We start from the raw sequence: 18,528 nt of genomic DNA, 5'->3' as shown, positions 1-18,528 counted from the left end.
GTTGAGATATGCTACCCATAGACATCTTACAATTTTTATAATTTGCCCAAATGTTGTAATTTGCATATTTAAGTTAAGTAAGTTGTGTTCTATTTTTTAAATGTTCTATAACAGTAATTGTATCAATACAGTTATAGTTAATTAGTTATGTTACACATTAGGCATTTTTTTTAATATTATTTTTATTATTTTCATCAAAAGGAAATACACCATCATACGGTGTAATTTCATACTTCAATCAGCATACAATTCCTGGTAGTAACGGTATTCCTCTACTCCATATGGTTTTAAACCACACTCACACATCCACATAATACATTTATTCCCACTCATCCACATATCGTTCACCTTTTAAACACACAAACCCAAACACACACCCACAGTTTGTAACCCAAACCCACCCACCCACTCCCACCCCCGCTCAACACACACACACACACACACACACACACACACACACACACACACACACACACACACACACACACACACATATATCTATGGCGGCGCACACCTGCATGTAGTTCCGCTGATTATTTCGCGGGTCTCGGTGCGGATCGCACTGCGTCTCCATTGAGCCTCACTGTACTGCTGCTGCTCGCGCTCCGTCAGCTGTTGGCTCCACCACAGGTTAGATTGAACAAGACGCTGAGCCGTCTCCATTACACGGTTAATATTGACGTTATTTTAGTAGTTTAACCGAAACATGGTTAGAAACGTCCGGTTGAAGTTATAAAAGTAACTTATGATCCGTCTGGTCCTTTTGTTTTCCAGGTTGACCGTCGGGTTAATTAACGAACACTTTTTGAAGTAAAACGGCCCGCTACATCCGGACCTGCTGTGAGTAGGACACTTATTTATAATTTATCTTAATTGTTTTTTACTCTAGGCCTACTTGATGAGTTGAATAATAGTAGTTCTGGATGTATGTCGTCGTAAGCTGTTTTTAATTGAGTTAATTGATATTTTTCGCCGGGTGACGCGGCTGCAGATATTTATCAATGACTCCATGACGGAGTTGGCGGCGGAAGACGTAGGGGGGCGGGGCCATGACGTCACACAATGACTTAATCACTAATTAAAACACACACACACACACACAAGCCGTAAAACTAATCTCGTTGCTCTCCTGCACAGCTCAAGAAGAAGAAACAGATTCTGTGAGTATCACGATCGAACCACGAAGAAGAAGAAACTGCGAACTGTAAGTCACAACATTTTCTTTTAATGCTGTGGGCTGACAGCGTTTAGTTTGAACCGGTTCTCAGGCCCCGCCCCACGTAGGCCCTGCCCCGCCCCACGTAGGCCCTGCCCCGCCCCGCGTAGGCCCTGCCCCGCCCCGCGTAGGCCCTGCCCCGCCCCGCGTAGGCCCTGCCCCGCCCCACGTAGGCCCTGCCCCACGTAGTCTCTCTCTCTCTCTCCTCCCCCCCCCCCCCCGTTCTCATGCCTCTCATTCATCCCTAGAAGATACTTTATCCGTCCACTTTCCTACTACATTCCTCATCATTGCATCACATCCCATGTGTGTTGTCCTACTGATAAGGGTGTGTGACTGACTGACCAGAGATGCATGCGAGGGTTCTGCGCTGTTTGAGGCCTTCAGTTGTGTAGACGTTCCCCCTCAGGGGAACCTAGTGTTTAAGAGGCCGTCGTCACGTCAGTTACATGAACTGGAACGTCCTTCAGGATGGAGACAGGGACTCCTCAAGGAGACACACCAGGGGGGAGATGTGAGGGCTGTCCCTCTCAGCAACTAGAACCCAACCTGGTTCCTGCACCTGAGAACCACGGAGCACGTTCCAAAGTTTCCCTCCGTACGCTTTGAAGCCCTAGCTCCCCCACCACTGGTCTCTCCATCAAACCCTCCACTGGTCTCTCCTCTCTCAAAGACCTACAAACCCAGTGCTGGTCTCTCCGTCAAACCCACCACTGGTCTCTCCGCTCTCAAGTACCTACAAACCCACCACTGGTCTCTTCTTAAAGACCTACAAACCCACCACTGGTTTCTCTTCTCTCAAAGACCTACAAAACCACCACTGGTCTCTCCGTCAAACTCACCACTGGTCTCTTCTTAAAGACCTACAAACCCACGACTGGTTTCTCTCCTCTCAAAGACCTACAAACCCACCACTGGTTTCTCCTCTCAAAGACCTACAAACCCTCCACTGGTCTCTCGTCTCTGCGGGGCGATGGCCTCCGTCGCCCCCGGTCGATCGAAAGGGAGTCGGGTTCAGATTCCCAAATCTGGAGAGGCGGAGATAGGCGCCGCGAGGCGTCCAGTGCGGTAACGCAAACGACCCCGGAGAAGCTGGTGGGAGCCCCGGGAAGAGTTCTCTTTTCTTTGTGAAGGGCAGGGCGCAAAGACCTACAAACCCAGCACTGGTCTCTCCGTCAATCCCGCCATTGGTCTCGTCTCAAAGACCTACAAACCCAGCGCTGGTCTCTGTCAAAACCTCCGCTGGTCTCTCCTCTCTCAAGGACCTAAAAACCCACCACTGGTCTCTCAAAGACCTACAAAACCTCCACTGGTCTCTCCGTCAAACCCAGCACTGGTCTCTCCGTCAAACCCTCCACTGGTCTCTCAAAGACCTACAAACCCAGCGCTGGTCTCTCCGTCAAACCCTCCACTGGTCTTGTCTCTCAAAGACCTACAAAGCCACCGCTGGTCTCTGTCAAAACCTCCACTGGTCTCTCCTCTCTCAAAGACCTACAAACCCACCACTGGTCTCTCCTCTCATTTGGCTTTGTATTCCTTTGAGTATTGTCATTGTTTGTGTAAATACACAATCTAATAACTGAAAATAAAGAAGTGTGATCTTTAACCTGGTCAATCTTTGCATGTCATGGGGTACTAAGTGTGAGGGGCAATCTTTGCATGGCATGGGGCACTACTTCATGTGAGGGGCAATATTTAACTTGGCATGGGGCACTAAGTGTGAGCGGGGCAATTGTTGACTTTGCACGGGGCACTAAGTGTGAGAGGGGCAATCTTTAACCTGGTACTGGGCACCACATGTGTGAGGGGAAATTTTTCTACTTCTATTTGGCTTGTATTACCTGAACATTTTAATTTTCAGCTATAGGAGGATGCTACTCTTCCTGAAACACCCTTGAGTGTCATTTGGTCGGATGTTTCTGATGACTCAAGTCTGTGGCCTAAATCAAAGAGGATAACAAAGTGGGTGTTCAATACAGCAAGAGTCTGGAGCGATCTAGCATCTGGATCTCAATTCGACCTTCTACACACTGGACAGGATGACTTGAGTGTCATGCAGCTTGGACTGTAGTGTGACTGAATCATGCAAACAATGGGAAGCGACAATGGCTACTTGGTACAATGGATGATGGACTAACGGCATTCCGAATGGACAGAATCGGATGAGAAACCAACCAACTAACTGAAGATGGAAGATGAAACATTCTGCAACGTGGCTTCCCTACCTAACCTCAACATGATGGACTGCTGGCAAGCCCTCTGGATCTCCTGTACTCCTGCCCTGAGATCCAAGTATTTCTCGGGCTGAATCGGAAACCATCTTGGAAACATCCCAACTAGCGTCCCTGTCGAGCTGCAGTTGTGCTCTTCTTCAGAAGAGGTGAAGAAAGCCTCACTGGGGCTTCAAGGTCTATGAAGAGGAACGTTGAAATGTGCGCCATGATTCTCTCCTGTAAGAGCTGTTGTATTCTAGTCGCCGAGAGGGGGAGCCTCACAGCCTACCCTTTGGCGTTTCTCCTTGGGGAGTCCCTGTCACGGTCTTGACGGACGTTCCAGGTCATGTAACTGATGTCACGACAGCCTTTTGAAAACTTGGTTTCTCCTGAGGGGGAACCTCTACAGAACTGTAGGCGTCAGATGGCACAGTATCCCAGCATGCATCTCTGGTCACTCAGATCACACCCTGATCAGTAAGGCAACACTCATGCGATGTGCATGCGATGTTTTAGAGAGTAGTAAGGAAGTAGACAAAAGGCATGAGAACAGTTTGTTATTTTGTACTGTTGTCAGCCTTGTTTATGGGTGGGAATTATTTGCTAAATGGGGGGGATATGAAATGTAATGAAATGTATAGTCAATTATTTGTACATGAACCAACAGCAACAAACTACTAGATCTGCTCAAGGTAAGTCTGTTGGCTGTATTTTGCAACAAGACGACCAAAGCACCCCAAGATCTCCATCGTCGTTCCAGCTCAAGGTAAGGGGCTCCTGCGGGGGGGTTGGTAGTTAGATTCGAGACCGCGATGTGCACGGGTCTATAAAGATGCGGTCTGACTTCACAGGATCTCCTGGACCAGAGTGGACCAGAGGCTGAGGACCAGCAGGTGACCAGATCCCACTGGACCAGGTATGGGTCACCAGGGTGGATTATTATTATTATTATTATTATTATTATTATGTGGATGTGTCTAGTGCTTTTCTCGCACTTAATTATAATGTAGGGTAACTAGATCCCCTAGACCAGGCATGGGGTACCAGGCTGGACCAGAGGGTATCCAGATCCCCCTGGACCAGGAATGGGGCACCAGGCTGGACCAGAGGGTATCCAGATCCCCCTGGACCAGGAATGGGGCACCAGGCTGGACCAGAGGGTATCCAGATCCCCCTGGACCAGGAATGGGGCACCAGGCTGGACCAGAGGGTATCCAGATCCCCCTGGACCAGGAATGGGGCACCAGGCTGGACCGGAGGCTGTGGACCAGAGGGTAACCATAACCAAACACTTGACACCTGGAGGTTCTTTTTAATTATTTCAAACGATCGTAGAGGGTCTTCATTAGTTTTTCCTTCAGATTTTTCATTCTGTGAATTTTAGCCAAAGCTGTGATTTGAAGTAATTAAGGTCACATCAGCTGCTACTACTATAGTTTATCCAGCATACATCAAGGTGGACACTAAAACGTAACAGCTGGTCACACTCACACTTGGTAACGTAACATCACCCTTTTAATGTGTTTGTATTGTGAACAGATTAAGCTGACGACCCACCAGGAGCGAGACGAGGACTACGATGGGATTGCTCAAGTCTTTGGAAGGTTAATACCAACAGGTTTTTTTTACATCGTTTCACCACCAAAGCTATGCTGTTAAATTCACAGAATGTTTTACTATATTCCTGAATTACAAATTCCCAAGTGTGTGCATGTTTCATGTTGAAGTTTAAAATTTTATTTGATTCAGAATTATTTAAACAAGGTGTCCAAAGAATAATGAACTACTACCACTGTGTTTCTAGTGTAGAATTCTCAAAACAAAAGTATTTTCTTCAACACAAATTATATAAACTAAAAAAATTATGGAGGAGGAGCCACCTATCTGGAGGGAGACCCGGAATCTGGTTAGCCGCCTAGCTGGACATCGTTAGCCTCCTAGCATAATGGACATAGTTAGCTTCATAGCATAATGGATATTGTTAGCCTCATAGCATAATCGACATTGGTAGCCTCATTGACATTGTTGGCCATTGTTAGCAACATAGATTATGCTATGAGGCTAAAGATTTGTGTTTTTCCTCTTGCAACATTTCAGTGACCCACTGACGGCGCCTCGTCGGAGCTGGACGGTGGAGACTTCAGATGCAACTTCTACCTCGCAGGACGTGACTTAAGTCACGGGTTGTCAAGGGTTCCTTCGCGGGTTCCTCATGGTTCAGTGTTAGGGACAGAGTTAGGGTCAGATGGTCTCACGATGAACCATTGTTTTTTTTTTAATCACATCCCAGAATTGTTTCACTGTGTGCACAGATGTTGAAATGTATACTGATGTTTTATGATATAAAATCATTTAAAATGACCTGGTTGTGTGGCTTGTTGTATGGTAATTTTTATTATACACATGCATGTTACCCTAATGAGGTAAGGTTACCTCTCCCCTCCCCTATATCCTAACCTCCCCCCTCCCATATCCTCTCCCAACCTCCCTCCCCTATACCCTAACCTCCCCCTCTATACCCTGTCCTCCCCCCCATACACCCTTACCTCCCCCTCCCCCCTCCTTTACTCATACCTCCCCCCCCCCCCCCCCCTCTAACCCTAACCTCTCCCCTCCCCTATACCCTAACCGCCCGCCTCCCTTATCCTCACCCCCAACCTGACCCTAATCCTCACCCTTAACCTCATCCTTACCCTTATCCCTAACCCTAAAGCTAACCTTAACCATAGCAGCGAATATCAAGCCAGTAAAAGCACGTATGATGATATTAGCTAACTAGACAATCAGATGGACAGTGGCTATACAGTATAGCTAGTCTAGCTTTCCAACCCAATTTTGTGTAGCCCACCTTCGTGAAATGTGTGATAAACAGGAAAAGGTCCTGCCACACTTACCTGACAACTGGAATGGGGTATTTTTTGGGATTACTGTTGAACTACTGTGTTCACCCGGCTATGAACTGAGACTTGATAAATCATATTATCAATATATAACATTTCTTGCCTTTTCTCTCTATAGTGTAACACTATATAGTACCATTGATACACTTAATACTAACATCATGAAACGTATAGCAATACTAACCCACTCTATATATCTCTTCCCCCTTACCTCACTTGTGAGGTAAACCATTACCAGTCATTAGCCATCCTTGTATTTGGCCCTCATCGCACCTGAAGTTCCATCCCTATGACTGCCCTACCATCGCCTGTTGCTGTCCCCTTGACCAGATTCCTGGCCTGTGCTGCCTAGCGATCCACTACTGCCCTATGACAATTCATCCCTACACTAGACTATTTGAACTTTCTGACACTAAATGGGATTCATGCATTATCATACTGGTAAGGTAACCATCCCACCTCTTTGTAACATACACCCCAGGTGGCTCTAAACACCATGTTCTATTCTCTACACCTAACTAACCTATTCATTTATCATGTATACAAACCTCACTGCCCTGTAACTGACCCTAGGCAGATGGGTCAGGCCCTCAGGTCGTGGATCTGCTCGAGGTTTCTTCCTATATGTATCTCCAATTCTAGGGAGTTTTTCCTCGCCCCTGTTACTCATGGGCTCTCTCTGAATGTTCAATACTCTGTAAAGCGCCGTGAGACGTGTAATGTTTTGGCACCCTATAAATTGAATTGAATGTTAACTTGTGTATAATTCCCAATTTTTATTGATATATTTGCACTTTTAATCTTGCTGAAGGCAAATATTAAGTTAAAACTTAGTTCCCCGGCCCCATTCGTCTTTGTAAGGAAATGTTCTATTTTGTCTAATTTTAGGCAAAGTATAAGACAATACTTTCTTAACAGTATAATTGGAATCATGAATAAGTTGTTCAAGTAACAATATTGAAATACTAACATTGTTGGGTAAGACAGAATTTGGTTTTATTCTGAATCCAGTGAAGCAGATTGGTGGTTTTAGCTGATATAAAAACTTTCAGGTGTTTATTTATGTTTAAGTATTTGGCAGACGCTTTTATCCAAAGCGACATACATAAAAAAATACATATAAAACAATCACTCTAAACATAATTTAAGGGAAGAATGTAATACAAAATATCAATACAAAGTGTCAAGACAGAATAAACTCTGCTGCTGCAGCAACAGAGATACAGTCTATAAGTCCCTAAGATATCTAATGTATTCATACATTGTTTATGTAGGATATACGTATATGTATATATAACCTAATCATATTATTTCTTCTACTTAAAAATAGCTGACCGTTTTTTTCCCCTTCTCGGGGATTATATTCCCAGTTTTGATCTCGGACTTGGTCACTTATAGCATATAAGAATATTCTATTACTGTTAAGCCAACTATGAATAATAAAACACGCCAAAACATGTGTCCTTTATCATAGCTACACGTATGACAAAAAACCGCGTGAAAATCAGTGGTATTCAGTGAGGTAAGATTAATTAAATGCGCTAACAGTTCATTGCTCCTGCCAAATGAATTACACTGAGTGGAGCGGATCACCACTCCAAGATGGCGGCCCCGCGTCTCGTCAGCGCCAGTAGGCAGTAGCGGTCGATGCTGCGTCTACTTATAAGATGTCTATGACGCTACCCCCCAGCGGGCGAACAGACGCGCTGCAGCCGAGATCTGCTGCCCCCTGCCGGGAGAACAGACGCGCTGCAGGTCCTCAACAAGGCCCACGTGTCCAAATCCTCCTGGGTTTGCAGGGGAGCAGGTCGGGTCATCGCGTCATCATCACACATCGACTCGGAGAGATGGACGTAGACAGCATCACGGACCCCGGCGGCGTCCTGGAGGAGAAGGAGGACGGCGACATGCTGAGCCCGCTGCAGCCGTACATCGAGGCTCTGCGCCGGGAGCTGGAGTACCAGGAGCCCCGGCTCCTCATCGGCCTGGTGGTCGCTCTGGCGGTGGTGGTCATCACTGTCGGTGAGACACGTCGCGCTAGCTCTCCCCCTGCCCCCCGACGTCTCTGATAAGAGGAGCAGAGGATGGTTTATACATGTTACCTTCTCTCACCTCCTCTACTCGGTTCAGTGAAGCTATGTGTGCTAGCTCGGTAGCCTCGGACCAGTTAGCATCGAGCTAGGCCCCATTTGTTAGCTGGCGCTAGGCTACCTGGCTCAGTGTTGTTTGATCTTATTTTACTGCTCGTAAGACAGGGGTTTGAGTTATTGTGTTGAGGTTCAGGAGGAATCATCCATGTGGTTTATCTGGTGATAACAGGGTTCGTGTCTTAGTGTTACCCCAGGTCTACCAGCTGTCACTTTCACAGCCAAACATATAGCCTACGTGTCGCATAATCCACGTCTTCTCTGCGAATTGTAACACAGTCACTAATCCAGATTCATTTCTGTGACCATTCCCATGTCCTGTCAGTGTTCCTGAAGTACTTTCTAACGAGCAAGACCGTGCGGACGGCGGTGCTGCTGGTGGGTCTGTGTGACTCGGGGAAGACCCTCCTGTTCGTCAGGGTGAGTGGACCCCCCCGCCTCGGGGTCTCCCCGAACGCAGACCTCTTCCATAGCAACACACGAGCAGAGATATCAACAATAACCCGATGGTTTTCCTCAGCTGCTCTCGGGGAAGTTCAAGAGAACCCAGACCTCCATCACTGACAGCAGCGCTCCGTATAAAGCCAAGAACGACAAGGTAGGAAAACAGGATTAATAATTATAGGAGTGAATCATTAAACCGTACATTGAACTGTAACTCAGCGCCACACTGAGGCACAGGTCAGGCTTTGTACTGAGCTGTGTGTGTGTGTGTGTGTGTGTGTGTGTGTGTGTGTGTGTGTGTGTGTGTGTGTGTGTGTGTGTGTGTGTGTGTGTGTGTGTGTGTGTCCGCGCAGGCGAACACCTGGACCCTCATAGACCTACCCGGTCATGACAGCCTGCGCTCTCAATACATGGAGAAGTTCAAGTCTGCAGCCAGGTGAGTTTCTCTGCCACTGGATCCACTACAGACTCTTGTGTTCTGACCAGATCCGACGTCGTCACATTCTTCCATCTCAACAAGTGAAACGGCTTAGCTCAGGAGGCAGAGCGGGTTGACTTGTAAACGGAAGGTAGCTAGTTCGATCCCCGGCTCTCTCCCAGCGTGGTCGACTCCACCGGCGGTGTGTGAACGTGTGTGTGAACCGTTGTATGAAATCGCTTTTCTCCCCCCCCCCCCCCTCCTCAGAGCCATCGTGTTCGTGGTGGACAGCGCCATCTTCCAGAAGGAGGTCCGCGACGTGGCGGAGTTCCTGTACTTCCTGCTGACGGACGCGGTCGTCTCCAGGAACGCTCCCACGGTGCTGGTCGCATGCAACAAGCAAGGTGATGTCATAACCCACGCTTGTTACACTTACACACCGAGAGTAATGTGAACTGGCACCGGGAAGTGTTGTCAGGAGGTCACAGACTCGGTTCTATACTATCAGGCTAACTTTCTATCGAGTATCTCAGAGATCTCTTCTTAATCACAGTATTTTATGATTCTTTTTTTTAACAGATATTCCCATGGCCAAGTCAGCCAAACTGATTCAACAGCAGCTGGAGAAGGAAATGTAAGTACATTGTTTTCTTATACATAGTTGATTAACTGTCTCATCAATTTAGAATTTCGATAAAAATGTTCATCGTAAATCCGAACGATGAAAATCATCATAAAGAGGATTTATCACGTCGCTCTTCATTTCAAGAAGAGCATAGCCTCCCCCTTATGCATTTATTGTGTGTTGTACGTCCTGGCACATAAAAATAGTACTTAGCATTGTGTAGCATCTTATCCTAGATATCTGTTTATGGGGAATGGGTTAACCTAGTGATTGTTAGTGAACCGTGAACATCCTTACTGTAACGACGGCGATATATTTTCTCTTTCTTCCGATAAATGGACTTATTGTAAGTCTCTTTGGGTAAAAGCGTCTGCTGAATGTTAAGGTACATGTGAAGCTCCTCCTCTCTAACGCCCCCCCCCCCCCCCTCACCAGGAACACGCTGCGGGTGACGCGCTCGGCGATGCTCAGTGCACAGGACGGCTCTGTGGGGGGCAGCGTGTTCCTGGGGAAGAAGGGCAAGGACTTTGAGTTCAGCCAGCTGCCCATGAAGGTGGAGTTCCTGGAGGTCAGCGCCCGGGGGAGCAAGGGAGAGGACGGCGACGCCAGCGTGGAGAGCCTGGAGAAGAGCCTAGCCCGGCTTTAGAGCACCACCTTCACCCCCCGACCCCCTGCATCGTTTGCCTGATGGGCGCCGACCCGGTTTGAACTGGACTCCTCACTCCTCATCCGCCCTATTAATCAGGGCGGAGGAGAACAGACTTTGTGGGTGTCTTCATTCAACCAGCTGCCTGATGTTGGTGACAGAATGTTTATTATGAGTTTCTGAATATAAGTTGGGTAAAGATACGCAAAGGTCGTAGGGACCTTCGGACAGGATTTTCGTTGTGTTTAGATTTGATTTGACAGGAGTACAGAAATAAACTTTTTCCCTAACGAACTCCAAGCAGCTCTCAAGGAAGCAACCTCTTTCCTACGTTTTGGGAAGAGACAACACCGTAGCAGCATGGGTGATATATTTAATGCAACACGTACTTCCACTTCACAACGTAATTATCTGCAATCTCAAAGAGTTTACACTGCTTTAAAGCTGAAGGTTGTAAACCCCAGAATCACCTGGTAGTGCACAACGTTTTAATGCATTCTACTTTGGTTTCCTTTTTTTATTGTAGTCAAGTGCAAAGTATTTGACGGACTACCTTTTAGATCGTGCCTTGTTATTTTAAACGACTCATGGTTCATGGCTGTCTGCATAACTCATAACTGGGGTTGTGTTGTCATTTCAGTGCTGTGACTTTTGTAAAGTGTCTGCATTTGTAGGAACCGGAGAGAATGTGGTTCTGTCGTCGTTTTACGTGTGTTTATTCCTTGTGAATAAATGGTCTGAACATAAATGGTCTGACTTCTAGTAGCACTGACGTTCAGCGGTCAACCAAATGAATCAAGAAACGCGAGTCCTGCATGATGAAGATGAAGCTGCCAGTCAGTTCTGCAGCTCTTCGACACACACTCACACAACCAATTCATGGGGCTGTCCATACAAGACCTCCATGCAGTAGAACCAACACACAAGATGTACAGTGGGAACAAGACCAGAGGAGAGAGCAGAGGCTGCTTCGCCAAAACAGGGATAGTCTCTACAGTCCAGAAAGAGAGTAGACTGTGAGGCTGGAGCTCTGGTCTGCCACCACCAGACTGGGTTCTCCTCCCAGCAGGGCCGGGCACACCCAGTTCACCTTGTCTCCGTGGCTGAAGCGGAGCCGCGGTCCCGACTTCAGCAGCTCTTCCGCGTTCGACGACTGATCTGCGTTTCCCGTCGCTCCCGGTTCCTCCTCCTCCTTCGGAGGCTCTTCCTCCACCTCCACCTCCTTGGCCGCCGTGCCTTGAGGCGAGGCCTTGCTGCTGCTCCTCCCCTTGGCCGTCGCTCTCCCCTTCGTCCGGCCTTTGGCCTTCCTGTGGTGGGACGCCGGTGCTCCGGGTTTGGCGTTCCCGTCCGGGGCCACGACCGGGCTGCGGCTGAGGTCCCAGAGCGCCACCTGGCCGTCGTTCCCCCCGGTGGCGAGCCAGTAAGGGTGGGACAGGAAGCCCAGGAAGTGGGCCTGGGAGGCGCCCTGGCTGTGGGCCTTGAAGAGGCCGTGCTGCTCCAGCTTGGAGCCGGCGCCGACGCGCATCAGGTGCACGCGGCCGTCCTCCGCCGCACACGCCACCACGTTGCCGCAGCTCGCCACGGAGACGCAGTGCGCCAGCGGGGGGTTGAAGAGCCGGTCGGCGTTCTGCTCGTGGCGGCCGTCGGCCTCCTCCGCCACCTCCTGCAGGCCGAGGGTCCAGAGGGGGCGTGTCTTCTGCTGGCTCCACAGAATCACCTGAGAGGGGAAAGGCAACTTTATTTACACTGCGCTCTTCACACGCGAGGCCAACGCGGGGTGCTTTACATAAAGACATTGTCGTACAATAAAATAAAATAAGAGAAAGAAAATGAAGGCAAAGTAAAAAAATGCATTGTAGGAAAAGTGCAAAAGCTAAAAGTGCAATGTATTTAAGATTTAGCAGAAAGCTCAAATAGACATCCAAGTCTTCAGACCAGTTTTAAAAGTGATCAAAGTTGGGGCAAGGGTTGATTTCAGCCATTTGTTGCATCGTAACTAACGGGGGGGGGGGGGATTATTAACAGATTGGTCTCTGACGACCTTAGTGGTCTAGGGTCTAGCGGCGGACCTGAACTCCAGGAGAGCCCACAGCGTCCACAGCGACCCACACATCAAACCGTCCACGGGGAGACCCCCTCTGCTCTCGCTCCCCGCCAACTCGCCTGCATGTCCAGGCCGGCCGACAGCAGGCTGCCGGGCCTCCTGGGCCTGAAGGCCACCGAGGAGCAGATGTTGGTGTGTCTGCGGAGGGTCCGGCAGACCTTCCCCTCCGCCAGGTCCAGGACCCTCACCGCCCCGGAGTCGTCCGCCGCCGCCAGGAACGCGCCGTCCTCGCTCACCGCCACGCAGTTGATCTCCTCCTCGCCGGCGCCCGGGATCTCCGTGACGACCCCCCGGAGGTTCCGGGCGTCCAGGACGCTGACCGTCTCGCCGTGGGCCGCGTACAGCCGGCCCGGGGCGGCGGGGGCGAACGCCACGCCGGCGCAGTCGTCCCCGCCAGGGAGCGGGACGTGGCCCAGGACGGTCCCGTCTTGGGACCACACCGTCACCTCCCCCCCCTCGGAGCCAGAGGCCAGGAGGCCCTCGGGACCCCCCGCGGCCCCCACACACAGGATGGGGGAGGAGTGACCCCCCTGCCACTGCCTGGTTGCCATGGTAAGCTGGACGGTTTGGGGGAGAGGAAACGGTCGGTCAAAAATTCAGACGCTTTCAAATCACTGATTAAGAGAATAAAGAAATACTGACAGACCATAATAATAAAGAATTACATCAAATCTGCTGTCCTGATAGTCAGAATTAGCTTTTGTTCCTTTTATTTTTTGAATTATGATTGCGGGAGCTACATGGGGGCTAGATTGTTTAACAGTAGTTTAACACGCAGTTATTTGGGGACTTTCTGTGAGTGCCACTCTGAACCCCTTTCCTCTGAGTTTAAATAGAGCAGGAAGGGATTGAGTAGTAGTAGACTGGTTTAATATTTTTAACGATTACTTTGAATGTCTAGTCTGGAGAGCCGTTTGCGGCTATTACCTGTTTTGAGTCCAGCGTTATGACACAACCCTGATGGCTAATAATCCTTCAACGGAAAAGATGATTTTGCAAATACTTTTTCAAACTAAGTAGAAATATTGCATATTTGTTTAATTCTAGATAATAAATGGTTTAAAGAACTAACGTTCACATTTAACGTAACAACCAAGTTAAATGTCGCAATTTAACTTGGTCGTTTGGGCGCAATTAGCGCATTTGTAACAAAATAAGTGGATAAAAGCATGTTAGGGGGTGATCTGAACTACATCACCGTGGCCGAAGAGACACATTCGTTAAGTGAAATAAAACAACATTGTACCTTTCAGCTCTCTGGTCCCAGACCTGCCATGTGAGACGCGTCGCGGGCCGATGACATAGTCAGAGCCCGGCGCTGCCTGGACGCGTCATCATCAGAGCTCTGCTGTCCAAGAGCTGCTACTAATATATTAATGGATAGATGACATAGCTGAAGTAGCTGTGTTTATATGGACATACAAAAGGTATAATTACAAAGATAAATATAAAACACCTCTAGAAACAGGTGTATTTTGTATTTGTCTTGTTTTATGTTGTATCTTTGCTAATACGGTTATACAGATCACCTTTATTGTACTATGAGTTGTTGATGAATCATACTGATTATGAAGTCCACAAAATCTGTGGGCTTCCTCAAACTATAAAGTAGGCTTCACGATGTTGACCTTAATGCACACAATATGAGCCTTTCGTTTAGCACCACATAAAGAAGGACACTGTACAACTAATTGTACAAAGAATATGGCCTGCAAGCCATGCCCCCCGCCCCCCCCTCAATACAAGCCTTTCAACGGGGGCAGCTGTCTGCTGAATCATCCAAAGCGGCAGTTTCGATGAGTGTGGTCCATTTCTGGGTCACTGAGCATACTCTCCCTCTCTCTCTCACCCCTCTCTCTCTCTCTCTCTCCCTCTCCCTCTCCCTCTCTGAGTGGGAGAGAGAGAGTGCTCAAATGCTGACACATAGGTTGTGAATTCATACGACCACTGAAACACTAACACGGCTGTGAGTAATATTTTGCGGTTCATCAACTGAATTAATTTTGTTTACTTTTTGGGTTTCTGCTTCAATAGAAAGTTGTTTGAGTATCGATGATGTGCAATTTGCAAATGAGGTTCGTGCAACATGGCGTGAGATCAGGCAGAGAGGCCACAAGCAGATATGTTAGTGTTGTCGGTGCCCAGTCTAGCTTGTGATTTTTGATTATTTTATTTAATGTTTCATGTTTAGACCCTTTGTTACACTGGAGATTCAGTCCCATATTTGAGTGTGGAACACACTTTGAAGAAGCTACGATGGTGTGACACTCAACTCATGTGCGGAAGAAATAGACTCGGATGTCAGACGTAGTTGTGCTTTTTGTCGTAGACGGACTGGGTGTCACAGCAGGAGCTGAGAGCGGCATTCAACCTTTCTCTCATCCAGACAGACAGACAGACACACACTGCCTTTTTTTACTCTTTTAAACAGTTGGGGAACCATTGCCTGAAAGACCAGTGACTGAAAGACACACACACACACACACACACACACACACACACACACACACACACACACACACACACACACACACACACACACACACACACACACACACACCATGCGTTCCCCGTACTTCCCGGCGCGGTCGGTGCTGTTCCGGAAGGAGGCCAACGGCGTGACGTACCGCGTGCCGGCTCTGCTCTACCTGCCACGCTCCAACTCCTTCTTGGCCTTCTGCGAGGAGAGGCTCAGCCCCTCTGACTCCCAGGCCCACCTGCTGGTCCTGAGGAGGGGCACCTTCTACAAGAACTACGTGGAGGTCAGTGGAGGTCCCCCCCAGCCCCCAGCCCTCCCCTCGTTGGGTCTTTGTGTTCTTCATGTGCTGTTCATGTTTTCTTCTGGTTATTGGGAGAGTCTTCTTCCTGGATCGGCCTGATAGCAGCAGAAGCAGAAGCAGAGGATGTGTTCATAGGATAAGGGCACTTCCCTTATCCTGTGTACACATCCTCACCCCGACTGCTCCTGACGAGCTGGCTGTCGTCTTGGTGTGTGAATAGGTGAATGCTAGTAGGCAATATTGTGAAGCACTTTGAGTGACTACTGGTTAGAACAGCTCTGTATAAATGCAGTCCATTGACCATTTCTACCCCTCACTCATTTCTAAGATGTAGACGCTTTGGTACAAAGTGTGTTTTGGACTTCTTAGATACACGTCTGGTGAGGGTCATCTCGCTCAAGGATGTCTTCAGGTAGACAGGGGACAATGGGATTTGAACCCAGAACCTTTAGGCCCGAGAGGCGCACTAACCACAGGACTATCCCGTATCCTTGTAAAACCGTGTTTCCCTTCACGTCCTTCATGCCACGTCTTCATCATGTTCTCCTCGTCTCCCCCCACCCCCCCTCCCCCCCCCCCAGTGGGAGGAGCTCCGCGTGCTGGGCACCGCCCACCTCCCGGGCCACCGCTCCATGAACCCGTGTCCGGTGTACGACGAGTTCACGGGCACGCTCTTCCTCCTCTTCATCGCCGTCCTGGGCCACGTCTCCGAGTCCTTCCAGCTGGTCTCCGGGAAGAACGTGACGCGGCTCTGCTGCGTGTCCAGCACCGACGGTGGGGCCACCTGGGGGCCCGCCACCGACCTCACCCAGGGGGTCATCGGGGACACCATTAACGGTAGGACCGACCCCCAGCCAGGGGGCCCTAGGGGAGGGGACACCATTACCGGTAGGACCGACCCCACCCAGGGGGGCCTAGGGGAGGGGACACCATTAACGGTAGGACCGACCCCCCCCCAGGGGGCCCTAGGGGAGGGGACACCATTAACGGTAGGACCGACCCCCACCCAGGGGGCCCTAGGGGAGGGGACACCATTAACGGTAGGACCGACCCCCCCCAGAGGGGACACCATTAACGGTAGGACCGACCCCCCCCAGAGGGGACACCATTACCGGTAGGACCGACCCCACACGACCGACCTTTAGTTCAACAGTAGGAACTAAAGGATCCAGGAGGGATTCCACTTTTGGTTCCCCAATGAAGAACTCGTGTCTTGTGCTGCAGTGTGTCTTTCCTTTTACATTTAGAGCGATTACCAGACGCTTTTATCCAAAGTGACTAATTCATAACAACGTATAATATAAATGCTAGGTTATATCCAGAGTGATCAAGGATGGAGATGATAACCTGACGACGAGCCTCACTTAGCACCAGCAGAAACGGAAGAGAAGTGTATGGAAGAAAAATGAACTATTCAACAGAGGACACAAAAGGATAGAATACACACTAAAAACTACTGAAAGATACAATTGGTTTCAAAACATTCAAAAGCCTCAGAAGTCTGTTCATACACTAAAAAAACGATTCATTTGGCATGCTAGAGCCAAAATGATTGATATTGATCCATACCAACACCCGATCCTGTTCCCCCCCCCCCCCCTCCCTCCAGAGTGGGCCACCTTCGCCCTGGGCCCGGGCCACGGCATCCAGCTGAAGTCGGGCCGCCTGCTGGTGCCGGCCTACGCCTACCACATCGACTGCCGCCGCTGCCTCAGCCAGCTGTGCCAGACCACGCCGCGCTCCTTCTGTTTCCATAGCGACACGCACGGCAGCTCCTGGCGCCTGGGCGAGGCGGTGGCGGGGCCCGACAGCGTGGAGTGCCAGGTGGTGTCGGTGGACGCCGAGGACGGCGGCAGCCTGCTGTACTGCAACGCCCGCAGCCCCCTGGGGTGCCGCGTGCAGGCGCTCAGCCTGGACCACGGCGCCGCCTTCCAGCCCGGCCAGCTGGTGCCGCGGCTGGTGGAGCCGCACAACGGTTGCCACGGCAGCATCGTGGGGTTCCCCGCCCCCGTCCACCTCCTCCGTCGCCCCGCCGGCGGGAGCGCCCGGCCCTCGCCGCGCCCGGCCCGGTCCCGCCACTGGACCACGTCCTGCTCGGTGCGACCGGGCGGTGACGCGGACGGACCCCCGGGACGTCCCGACCCCACCGGGCCCCCCGGGCCCCCCGCCCTCCTCCTCCGCCTGTCCCCCCGTCCCGCAGCGCACCGCAGCCGGTCTGCGTCTGCTGCAGCCCACGCCACAGGGGCCCCGCCCCCACCCCCACCCCCACCCGCCGCCGCGCCGGAGGACCCCGGCCAGTCCCCCCCCGGGAACTTCCTGCCGCCCACCTGGGTGGTCTACTCCCACCCCACCTGGCCCGACTCCCGCAGGGACCTGGGGCTCTACCTCAGCCCGTTCCCCCGGGACCCCGACAGCTGGGCGGGGCCCTGGGTCATCTACGAGGGCCCCAGCGCCTACTCGGACCTGGCCTACCTGGAGCTGGGCCCCTCCCCGGGGCCCCCGCCCTCCCCCGGGGCCCCCCCCCCTCCCCGCCGCCGCCGCCTTCGCCTGCCTGTTTGAGTGCGGCACGCGGACGGCCTACGACGAGATCTCCTTCTGCCTGTTCACGCTGTACGAGCTCATCGACCACCTCCCGGCCCACTCCCGCTACCCGCTGGGGGCGGGGCAGCGGCCCCACGGTCCAATCACAGACCTCCGTCCGGGCCAGGGCCGCCGTGGCGGGGGTCACGGCGACGGGTGTGTGGCGGCGGGCGGCAGGACGTTGGCTCTCAGGAAGAAGGATAAGATGAGCTGGATGTGCAGCGTGTGCTAACGATGCTGACTGCAGCGATGAGCGTCGGCAGACACTTACAAACTCCCTCCAGTACTTCAGCAGTGTGGTTCACTGTGCTTTGTGTAGCGACAAAAGAACTAGCACTGTTTCTAATGTTCAGACTTTTGACGGGAAATGTGCATTTTAAACCAGCTAAACATATATTGTGCCTAGTGTGCGGGAAACGGAACATGAATAATGTTTGAGTTCAGGGTGTTGAGGT

The 18,528-nt window shown here is 50.6% G+C and overlaps 4 protein-coding genes and 1 long non-coding RNA gene across 5 annotated transcripts; 4 read left to right on the top strand and 1 right to left on the bottom strand.

Annotated features, from left to right (window-relative positions):
- The first annotated feature begins 588 nt into the window (after positions 1 to 588).
- Positions 589 to 1,311, top strand: LOC311341870. The gene is made up of 3 exons (XR_014633365.1): positions 589 to 630; positions 775 to 840; positions 1,138 to 1,311. It is a non-coding gene; the product is annotated as an uncharacterized lncRNA (long non-coding RNA).
- Positions 1,312 to 4,483: 3,172 nt separating this feature from the next.
- On the top strand, positions 4,484 to 5,916 carry LOC311341721 (uncharacterized protein). The gene is made up of 3 exons (XM_084466523.1): positions 4,484 to 4,703; positions 4,969 to 5,033; positions 5,527 to 5,916. Exons 1-3 carry the CDS (start codon positions 4,515 to 4,517, stop codon positions 5,603 to 5,605), a joined length of 333 nt encoding a protein of 110 aa, XP_084322649.1. The 5' UTR covers positions 4,484 to 4,514; the 3' UTR covers positions 5,606 to 5,916.
- Positions 5,917 to 7,650: 1,734 nt separating this feature from the next.
- srprb (SRP receptor subunit beta) lies at positions 7,651 to 10,826 on the top strand. Its single transcript, XM_084466527.1, has 7 exons — positions 7,651 to 8,351; positions 8,802 to 8,896; positions 8,997 to 9,074; positions 9,274 to 9,356; positions 9,606 to 9,742; positions 9,918 to 9,972; positions 10,399 to 10,826. Exons 1-7 carry the CDS (start codon positions 7,997 to 7,999, stop codon positions 10,607 to 10,609), a joined length of 1,014 nt encoding a protein of 337 aa, XP_084322653.1. The 5' UTR covers positions 7,651 to 7,996; the 3' UTR covers positions 10,610 to 10,826.
- A 139-nt stretch (positions 10,827 to 10,965) lies between these two features.
- wdr53 (WD repeat domain 53) lies at positions 10,966 to 14,015 on the bottom strand. The gene is made up of 3 exons (XM_084466526.1): positions 13,960 to 14,015; positions 12,773 to 13,270; positions 10,966 to 12,326 (listed from the first exon to the last, which is right to left on the bottom strand). The coding sequence occupies exons 2-3, from the start codon at positions 13,262 to 13,264 to the stop codon at positions 11,601 to 11,603; spliced, it is 1,218 nt and encodes a 405-aa protein (XP_084322652.1). The 5' UTR covers positions 13,265 to 13,270; positions 13,960 to 14,015; the 3' UTR covers positions 10,966 to 11,600.
- A 1,259-nt stretch (positions 14,016 to 15,274) lies between these two features.
- Positions 15,275 to 18,305, top strand: neu4 (sialidase 4; the record flags this gene model as incomplete). The annotated part of the gene is given in 5 exon segments (XM_084466422.1): positions 15,275 to 15,475; positions 16,075 to 16,330; positions 17,103 to 17,603; positions 17,724 to 18,010; positions 18,012 to 18,305. Coding segments are annotated over 5 exon segments (1,539 nt in total).
- Positions 18,306 to 18,528: the final 223 nt, after the last annotated feature.

The sequence above is a fragment of the Micromesistius poutassou genome (assembly GCF_964030765.1).
Source record: "Micromesistius poutassou genome assembly, chromosome: 4".
Lineage (NCBI taxonomy): Eukaryota > Metazoa > Chordata > Actinopteri > Gadiformes > Gadidae > Micromesistius > Micromesistius poutassou.
This window is presented reverse-complemented; position numbering and strand designations above follow the sequence as displayed.